The sequence below is a fragment of the Artemia franciscana genome, chromosome 14, assembly GCF_032884065.1.
Source record: "Artemia franciscana chromosome 14, ASM3288406v1, whole genome shotgun sequence".
Classification (NCBI taxonomy): domain Eukaryota; kingdom Metazoa; phylum Arthropoda; class Branchiopoda; order Anostraca; family Artemiidae; genus Artemia; species Artemia franciscana.
The window spans coordinates 40,694,106-40,704,326 of record NC_088876.1 but is presented as its reverse complement, the minus strand read 5'-3'; the positions used below and the strand labels follow the sequence as shown (position 1 = coordinate 40,704,326).

General features: G+C 35.3%; 1 protein-coding gene across 1 annotated transcript; it reads left to right on the top strand.

Annotated features, from left to right (window-relative positions):
* Positions 1 to 1,041: 1,041 nt before the first annotated feature.
* On the top strand, positions 1,042 to 9,951 carry LOC136035722 (uncharacterized). The gene is made up of 4 exons (XM_065717675.1): positions 1,042 to 1,149; positions 3,285 to 3,449; positions 8,142 to 8,357; positions 9,429 to 9,951. The coding sequence occupies exons 1-4, from the start codon at positions 1,129 to 1,131 to the stop codon at positions 9,873 to 9,875; spliced, it is 849 nt and encodes a 282-aa protein (XP_065573747.1). The 5' UTR covers positions 1,042 to 1,128; the 3' UTR covers positions 9,876 to 9,951.
* The last annotated feature ends 270 nt before the right edge of the window (positions 9,952 to 10,221 follow it).

Below are 10,221 nucleotides of genomic sequence, written 5' to 3'. Positions count from 1 at the left end.
TGATCACAATTTAATGATAGCCACCATTCTTTTGAAACTAAAACGAATACAGGAAGGTGCCCACTACCTGCAAAATCCCTTTTTGCATCATCAAAGCTAAAAGACAAAGAACTAAATGCTTTATTCAATATCAAATAATTTTGAATATCTTGTTCTGCCTGAAGATGCAGATTGTGAGACATGCCGCTATTATTCGTGATAATATTAGGGTCCAACTTATCATAGCTTCGGCAGGAACATTTATTAGTAGAAGGGCCACTCCTTGATCTCTTGACGCATCGTTATCGCTGTAAATGAAAGCACAAAGGTGACACATGAAAACCCCCTATAAGATTTGCGCACGCACGGCTGTATAGAACAAAATTACCAGTCACGTAACTTCCAGGGAATTACTTGACGCCCTGATAATATCTTGGATGCAATAATTCATCCAGGGAGTAAAACTAAAGACACCCCATAGTGAGGGTCCATTGATTAGAAGTTATAGAGGGAGAAACTGGTGTTACAAAATGAACAAAGAAATAAGAATTTGTTGAAAATCGAACAAAATGTTTTATGGCTAGTTTGAATAAATTGGGATGGAGGAGGAGCGTGTGTAGCTGTGTTGGCCTTAGGTGGCTTGGTACTGCGGTGAGTTGTTACTACTGCGGTGAGTTGTTAGTAGTAGTAGTAGTATACTGTTGAACAATCGAGGTCTGATGAAGCAGAGTAATACTTACGCATCTATTTACATTATCCATTTTTTTTTATTTATTTATTTCCAGCTTAAGAATTGAACCTACCTTTTCCAGTCATTTAGATAAGAAAGGATACATCCGGAATAATAATCTAGATAACTAGAAAAAGTTTTGCTTGAAATAAATAATTAAGGTAATTATGGCAAGAAAAGATGTTATTACAGGATCATTACATCTGTTGACTAGCGGATTGGGTGTGGTTATTGATCTAACCACATTTTTTAAGACACGCATGTGCCAAGAAATTGATGACACGAAAGGAAGATGAACCCTGCCCGAAAATAAGCTGAAATCCATCAGTAATTTTAAAACTAGGGGATGTTACTATATAATATCCTGAGAATTCTTTTAAGCAATCAGTAATTGCACAGTTTTCTTGTAATATCTGTTAATGGAAATGCCTATGAAGCTGGTAAGTAGTAATCAGAACCAATAATCGCACCAACAACATCATTTGCAAGCAACTAATTTGACAAAAAAAAAAAAAAAAAAAAAAAAAAAACATGCGAAAAGCTCTGTTTTTATGTATTGGACATAAACAATACTGGACATACATTGTGTAATATAATGTTTATTATTTTAATAAATACGTGAATAGATACGTCCTAGCCAAGTGGTTTGCATCTGGAATTTGAATCCTGAGAACAGGGGTTCAATTCCCCGTGTCGCTGGTTATTTGGTTTAGATCAGGGGTGAATAGTGTGACTCTGTAAGCTCAGTCTGAGTCGACCCACGTGGGAATTGTCGGGTGATGTGCCCTCGACCACTCATTGCACTCCCGGCAGAAGGGAATGAATCAGAAAATCGGTACCTGCCCAACGCAAACCATTCGTCAGCACGCAAAAAGGTTTTTCTTTTGAAAGTATTAACAAATGATAATTATACTGTATAAAGAATTCGTAGCGAGTCCACTACGATATTATATGCAGAATATGGGGAAAATTAAGCATCAAGCAGTTGGTACATTATATAGTTAAATAATGTAGCGACATTTGACACAACATAAAGAAATGACCAAGCGAAAATTTCAACTTTTTGATGTGAAATCTACGTTTCATTATTTCGAAATAAAATATTACTGCTGTAAGCAAAAACACAATAAGAACAATGAACTTGGATATGTTCAATTTTAGTAAATTTATAACTATTCTCGTTTTGATTTTAAGTATATACAATGTCTTTTCTGTAAGATAAACGATTATACTACAGAAAAAAAACATGACTTTTTTTTTAATAAGATATAAATGTCGGTTTTACTTCTTATCTCCCTCGATATTTGTTGCTATACGACGCAATATGTTGTACAATATAGGCAACTAATCAGAATTCATAATTCACTCCGTAAGGTATATTATCCCCTGTGTTATTGAGAAGTTGCAGATAAAAATCACTTTCTGTCGCTCTATCACTCCAGCTTTCAATGGATTTTATTTAAAGTTATCAAACTTACTGTGTATTAGAATTCAATCTCAAAGTCTAGTATGTCTTTTCAGTCTCTACTTTGATTTAGCGTTTCAAGAAATACCCATTTACCTTTTAGCATCTAGTATGCTTAATTTTTTAAATATGTTTCAATTAATGTTTTTCTTACATACAAGAGCAAGATCTTTTAAGCAAAAGTTAACCCCTCACCCCTCTTCAATTGTTCCAAAAGATTGTAGCAAAAACTATGTAAAGAAAATGGTCAAAGGTGGAACGAATAACGAACGTTACCAGCAGTGGCGTAATTTTAGGAAAAGCAGGGGGGGGGGGGCAAAGTTGGAGCTAATTTTTCCAACAACTGAAAATGACAGTACAAACAAAAAAATTAGCCTTTTCGCACTATGAACAATAAATATATACTAAAGAAAACTGATCCGTTTCTGTTGATGCTTTATTTACGCAGGGTTATGTTAGTTCTGACAAGACTTTTGAAGAAACTAAATTTCATCTGGGGGGGGGGGCAAACTCATGTCTGGGGAGGAGGACTGAGGTTTGAGAGGGTTAGTTGTAATAAACCCCCTTCGTTCATATCAAATTATGCCCCTGGTTCCCAGGGAGGCTTCTAAATTGGCCCATATAATATTATGAATTTTGAATAATAAGAATATTTGGTTCCTCAGTTCAAATAGAGTCGGTCCATTCAATAAAATATTATAGGCCTATGCATTGGGAAATTTTAAGAATTTTTATTTTTGTTTTAGAAAACACCTATGGCAAAACTAAAGTCAGTGATATGAAAACCATAATTAGTTATAACTAATTTGTTATATCATAGGCCATTATCATAGTAAAGGTAAGACACAGTAGTAAAATATTTTTCCAAACATGACACACATTTCTTAGCGTGCAATTTGGGAAGTTTTACAAACTGCCAGAGTCATAGTTTCAGGTGCTACTTGATTTTCCATCGAAAACATTTGTCATTGCATGTGTGTGAAGGTGGGGTCATGAAGCTTGTCTGGTTTTATATCTGCGTTCAAAATTTCAATAGAGAGTATAGGACTTTTCGCCACTGTATATTACCATTTCTGTGACCATTAATATAAATGACAAATTTTGTTTCAGTTTTGCGTCTCAAGTATCATTGCCTTTGCTCTGAGTGCTCCGCAGGGCACACGTGACGAATCACGCTCATCAACAACCCAAGTTCCAATTTTGAATCAGATTAACCAGGTCAATGACGATGGCTCGTATACTTTTGGCTATGAAGCTGGAGATGGTACTTTCAAGGTAATTTTCAAACTTTACAATTATAAATTTGAATCAATCAAGTATTTTTGTTGAACACATTGCGTAAATATAACTTGTAAGAGGATAAAAGCTCCGTGGTGGAAAACTTTGTTACATTGTTTTTTATATAGTATAATAGCTGGCATGGAACTAACTGACTCGTGCAGTTGGAGACAGAAGTTCAGAAAGCCGTGCTTAGGCTAAAGTGTCAATAAATTTTCCCCAAAAATTAGAGAAGTTCTGCGCTTCCTAATCTGCCTAAAGACTGGCCTAGCCATATTTGTATAATATGAATTCCTAACCAGTGGTGTCAATCGGAAAATTATAGGCTCTTCTACCCTTTTTTTGCCCCTTCCCTTAAATTTCAACTTTCTTTGAGTATGTTCATTGAAAAAACGACAAAAATGGCTTCATGTAGGTTTTTAAAATCACACTGTGCTTCACCCCTTCCTTGCAAAACTATTTAAATCCTGAAAAATAGTTTATAAGATCAAACAGTTCGTGGAAACGAACTGTAGTAAGGAGCGACCCGGCTTAATAGTAAACGAAACTCTAAAACTCGGAATTTTGATCCTAAAAGATACATCAAAAGAATCAAATTTTTATGATGATTTTAAACATATAAGTTTCATCAAATTTAGTCTTTGTCATCAAAAGTTACGAGCCTGACTAAATTTGCCTCATTTTCTGAAAATAGGGGGAAACAGCCCCTAAAAGTAATAGAATCGCAACGAAAATCAAACCATAGCATTTAACGTATCGGAGAACCATGTAGCAAAAATTTCAAGCTCCTACCATGTAGCAAAAATTTCAAAAATGTGGAATTTCGTATTTTTTGCCAGAAGACAGATCACGGGTGCGTGTTTATTTGTTTTGTTTTTCCCCCAGGGGTCGTCGTATCGACCAAGTGGTCCTAAAATGTCGGAAGAGGGCTCATTCTAACGGAAATGAAAAGTTCTAGTGCCCTTTTTAAGTGACCAAAAAAATTGGAGGGCACCTAGGCCCCCTCCCACGTTCATTTTTTCTCCAAAGTCAACCGATCAAAATTTTGAGGTAGCCATTTTGTTCCACATGGTCGGAAACCATAATAACTATGTCTTTGGGGATGGCTTACTCCCCTACAGTCTATGGGGAAGAGGCTGCAGGTTACAAACTTTGACCAGTGTTTACATACAGTAATGGTTATTGGGAAGCGTACAGACGTTTTCAGTGGGATTTTTTTGGTTAGGGTGGGGTTAAGGGGAGAGGGCTATGTGGGAGGATCTTTCCTTGGAGGAATATGTCATGGGGGAAGAAAAATTCAATGAAAAGGGTGCGGGATTTTCAAGCATTACTATAAAAAACAATGAAAAAATAAAAATGAGAAAGTTTTTTCAATTGAAAGTAAGGAGTAGCATTGAAACTTAAAACAAACAGAGATTATAACGCATATAAGGGGTTCTAAAATACTTTAGCATAAAGAGCAAGGTATTTAGGAGAAGATAAATACCTCGCTCTTTATGCTAAAGTAGTTTTAGTAATTTAAACTATTTATTCTATGGCCTTTCTGATTCAGGGGTTATTCTTAGAGAATTGGGACACAACTTAAGATTTAGTGTAAAGAGCGAGGTATTAACAATGGGACAAACCCCCTCATATACATAATAAAAATATAAAAATATAAAAGTTTGTTACGTAAGTTAATTCTTAAGTTACGTATATTTTTACTAATCAAAACATTCGTTAAAAATTAAAAGCTCCAGTTGCCTTTTTAAGTAACCAAAAAATTGGAGGGCAACAGGGCTCCTTCCCCACCCCTTATTTCTCAAAATTATCTGATCAAAAGTAAGAGAAAACCATTTAGCCAAAAAAAGAATTAATATGTAAATTTCATTTTAAGAATTTATGTACTCCGTATATGAAATGGGTTGTCCCCTCCGCAATCCCTCGCTCTTTACGCTAAAGTTTAACTCTTTGCCACAGTTCTACTTTATAAAACAATCAAAAAATTTAGCGTAAAGAGTGATGGATTGTAGAGGGTACAACCCTTTTCATATACGGAGTAATTTCTGTTCGTTTTAAGTTTCAATGTCGTTCCTTACTTTCAGTTAAAAAAAACTAGTTTTTTTAGTTTATTCAATGCAAAGGTAATATGAACAGACTATCTGATAGGTTTCACCAGATACTTGGCTTCAACATTATTGCAAACCTCAAAAGGCATCCGATCTCACGGCTTGTCATCCTAAAAGTTAACAATATTCAATGGCATTGCACAGGCGTAGCGTAATCCAATCCAATGACATTGTACGGGCGAGCGAGTTCTAATGACAAATATAAAACTAAAAACGAACAAAAATTATTATGTATACGATGGGAGTTGCCCCTTCTCAACACCTCACTCTTCACACGAAAGTTTTTAAGTACTATCAAAAAAGGTTCTTATTATATTGTTCTAATTAAACAACCTTTGTGTTTCAGGAGTTGTTTTTAAGGAATTGGGACAAAATTCAATCTTTTAGCGTAAAAAGTTAGGTGTTGAGGCAATCCCCCTCATATATGCAATAATGTAAGTTCAATAGGTAATTTAATTGAGGATCACTTTGGTTCATATATTTTGCTGTGAGTAAAATATCTGCGTAATCATCAATGATTTATGGTAAGAAACTAAATTCCTTTTTTTTTTTCTGCTTTAACTTTTAGCACCGGATAATCATTGATGTGTGAATTGAAAGCTGGTTATATTTCCATTACATTCTGGGAATAATAAATCTAAAAAAAATAATGAACCCGCCAAATCTTAAGAAGAACTTGGCAGAACTCTAGGCCCAGAGTTTTTAGGAGGCCGAGTAGCTCTCTGAGCGTAAACTCGTTGATGATTACTGTATAGAATAGATCAAATCGTAAATCTCTTCCCTTCTCTGTAATGGCTAATCTAAGAAAACACCCAGAACGCGCTTTCTCCATACGCTCTTCACTTCTCGCTCTTCATGCTAATGGTCTTAAGTACATACAAAAAACTTCCTATTTTAGTATAACAGCCTCTGTTCTTCAGGAGCTGTTTTTAAGGAATTGGGTAAAAATACAAACTTTAGTTCATAGAGAGATGTTGAGAAAGAGATGACTCCCTTCATATACGGAACAATTTATGTTTCTTCTTTGGTTTTAATGTTACTCCTTACTTTCATTTGAAAAAGTTTTTTAAGTACTTTAAAAAAATCTTCCTATTTAAGTATAACAGCCCCTGTGCTTCAGGAGTTGTTTTTACCGAATTGGAAAAAATTCAAACTTTAGTTCATAGAGGGAGATGCTGAGGAAGAGATGACTCCCATCATACACGGAATAATTTATGTTTCTTCGTAGGTTTTAATGTTACTCTTTACTTTCATTTAAATAGAAGTTTTATTTTTATTCAATTGCTGAACGTTTTCAAATAATGCCGGGAAATCTAGCTCCCTTTCAATGGAAAATTCCCTCTCTCTCACGAGAGTGTCCTCCCTGAAAAACTCCTTCCTTATAAAAAAGCCCTCTCCCGTAGGATCCCCTGGACCATTCCATCCTCGCTAAAAAATTATTCCTCGGAAATCTTCTCTTAGACAATTCTGCATAACAAATTATTCTTAGCATGCTTCCCTCTGAAAAATATTTTAATTTTTGGTTGTTTTTCAAATCATGCATGCAATCCTTACTTCTGTGGAAAATGTTTTCCAAAAATCCCTTACCCGTGAAAGGTTACACCTGCAAAAAATTTTCACACATGAAATTTCTCCTATATACCCCCATCCCCTCAGGAAAATCCCCCATGCAGTTCTAATCCTGCTGAAAGTTTCCCTATGACAATTGCCCTCGAATATCTCCATATGTAAAATCAAGTCGGCTAAGAAAAAGTAAGATAATCCAAAAGATCTTTGGGTAGGAATCCTGGAAAATTCCCACAATATAAAACTTCCCTAGAAAGCTCATCCTCGGAGACATCTTTCCCCACAGAAGACTATTTCCGTGGAAAATTCCAAAGCAGAAATCCCCCACAAGAGTCTTTGAATTCTTCACAATAGAAAACGATACGTACAGAATGGTCAAAAACTGTCAGCCCTTTCCTCATGGGTTCTTGGAAGTCTCGCTATCCCTTAATACATTGTTACTGGATGTTTAACTATGTTGAAAAAAATTTGGCATCTTAAAATTTTGATCGGATGCCTTCAAGGAGAAACGAGCATGGGAGGAGGGCTAGTTTTCCTCCAATCTTCAATCGGCAATAGAACTTACAATTTCCCTTTGAATGAGTCCTTTTAAAGTATCTTAGGACCAAAAGGGTTCTTCAACTGGGATCTCTTAAACGATGAATCTGAAGTTCTGATTTTCATTAATTTTCCGGAACGTTTTGGGGGTGGTACTCCTCTTTTTTACAATCATGTACATTTTCTCAGACTTGTAACTTTTGATGTAAATGAAACTTAATCAATTTTCGTGTGTTTGGGATCAACATAAAAAGCCACTTCTTTTATTGTATCAATTAATGTTAGAATTTCCTTTTTCAGAGTTTTGGTTACTATTGAGCCGAGTCGTTCCTTACTTACAGTTTGTTACCACGAACTGTTTGGTTAGCCCCATGGGTCATTATTTCTTATAAAGAAGTCTGCACTTTTGTCTGTCAAAATTTTAGATTATGCTAATTAATCAAGTTTTTGTTAAACAATTATACTAATCAATTTTTAGGTTGAAACTCGTGATCCTCGAGGCAACATAACTGGACGTTATGGATATGTTGATCCAGAAGGATATCTTAAAGTGGTTGACTATGCAGCTGGTACTAATACTGGCTTCAATGCCAAAGCTAATCATATTCCTGTTTCACCATTCCCTCTTCCGGTGCCATTTGGTGATTCAACAGGTGCTGATCTGTCATTTACTTCTTTTGTGGAAGTTCCTCAGGTATAGTTATTTTTTCCATCATAATATTAAATATGGAAAAAGTTTTTCAAATTTCCTGGGACTAAAAGCCACTTAGAGTTCTGAAGAAATTTCTTCTAATCGAATTCCTTTGTCTCTTGACTTTCTTTTTGTTTGCTAGAAGAAGATCTTTCTTCTCAGATCTTCATCTCATAACCAAGAAAAAGACGAACACTCTCCTTATGCTGAACATCGGTTCACACTACAGCTGCAGCTAAGACAGGCCGAATGAACCGAGGGAAGAACAATTCATTAATATACCGGTAATTAGTTGATGGAGAGCATAAAAATGAAATTGACACTTCGTAGAAAGCTAAGAATATACACAAGTAGCTACTTAAGACAGTAGAAAGAGTCAAGCAGACCCAAAGCGGAATGACTTCAAGTCATTAAAGACCCAAGATCCATATCAACTATTAAGAAAAAATTCGAAGAAATGATTAAAATTGGATTGCCTATTTCTAGACTGAAACTTTAGTGAACTTATGGACTTCAGCCAACTTCAATTTGCGTCCATGAAAAAAATTCTAGTAACATGATAGGAGCCATGGTTTATTTAGATCTTATACGCCTGTCAACTTAAAGCCTTGTGTTTTAATAACCTGTGCTGTTCTTGATGGGTAAAACAATTCTTTTCAAATATGCTTTGAATTTATCACCGTAAACCGGATATTCCTAAAATGTCAGTGCATTGCTGTACTTACCACTTAAACAACACCATCTCATTCTAAAAATGCTATCCTTACATGAGCATTCAGCTTAAAAGAGGCCTATCAAGGTGGAAGGGGGAAAGGTCGCAAGTTAAACCTATTTGCATAATATTAACTTTACTAATATTAACAACGTATGAGCTTACTTGTAAATCTAATTCTCAAATGTCTTTCAGGTTGTTTCTCGTTTGCGATGAATTAATTTTATAAATGCGACATAATAACAACAGCAAGAATATTTTCTACTACAAGAAGTTATTGACATATATCTTACTGTTTTAAACGTCTTTCCGCTAAATAAGAAATGATGTACCCAGATGCTAAAATTTTAATTTACTTACAGGCCAAAGAAACAATAGAAATTTTTAACGATCAAGAAGACTTTGGCAATGATCCTGATGAGGATAGAATTCTAGGCACCTTGGAGAACAATATTAGCGATCTGAAAAGAGCACCAGTCCCTGCCCTTTCTGCTCCATTTGCTGTTCCAGCATCAGTACAAACAGATGTGCCTCTGCCTCAACAGCAGCAAACAGAGCCTCTATTTAGCGCTGTTCAACAAGAATCTGCTACAAATATTCAATCTGAGCCCAATGCATTCACCCAGAAAACTCCACCAGGATTTGACCTCTCCTTTGATGCTCCCGTTCAAAATGCTAAACTTGAACAACTGAATCAAGCTCGCCCTCTTCTGCAGAAAATTCCTCAACTTGTAATTGACCAGTTCCAGTCTCATTCTTTCCAGCCACAGTCTTTTCATTTTAACCCGCAATTTATTTTTTTCAACTAGAGATAGGGATAATAATTTTTGTGTATTTTGTACATACTTTATTTTTGTTATTTCCAAATAGAATAGTTTTGTATTATTTTTTAGTTGTTTTAGACATTCCCGTCATCCGGTAATTAAAATGAGTCCTGGAATATGATTTTAACCTGGAGATACAGTGAAATAAGACAAGATTTATCCGTTACGAAAAACACATACAGTATTATATTTTACTATTCCCCCAAAGGCTCTTTGGCCTGTAAAGAAACTATCTCAGGAAGAATTTAGAGCATTAAATTGAAATTTTCAATGCGTTTTAAGGGGGATTTTGAACCAACCGAAAGGCACTATATGCAGACTATCCCTACTA

Coding starts and splice junctions, on each gene's coding strand:
- LOC136035722 (XM_065717675.1), top strand. CDS start 1,129: ATGGAAATGCCTATGAAGCTG. Junction 1,150..3,284: donor TGGAAATGCCTATGAAGCTG/GTAAGTAGTAAT, acceptor ATTTTGTTTCAG/TTTTGCGTCTCAAGTATCAT. Junction 3,450..8,141: donor CTGGAGATGGTACTTTCAAG/GTAATTTTCAAA, acceptor ATCAATTTTTAG/GTTGAAACTCGTGATCCTCG.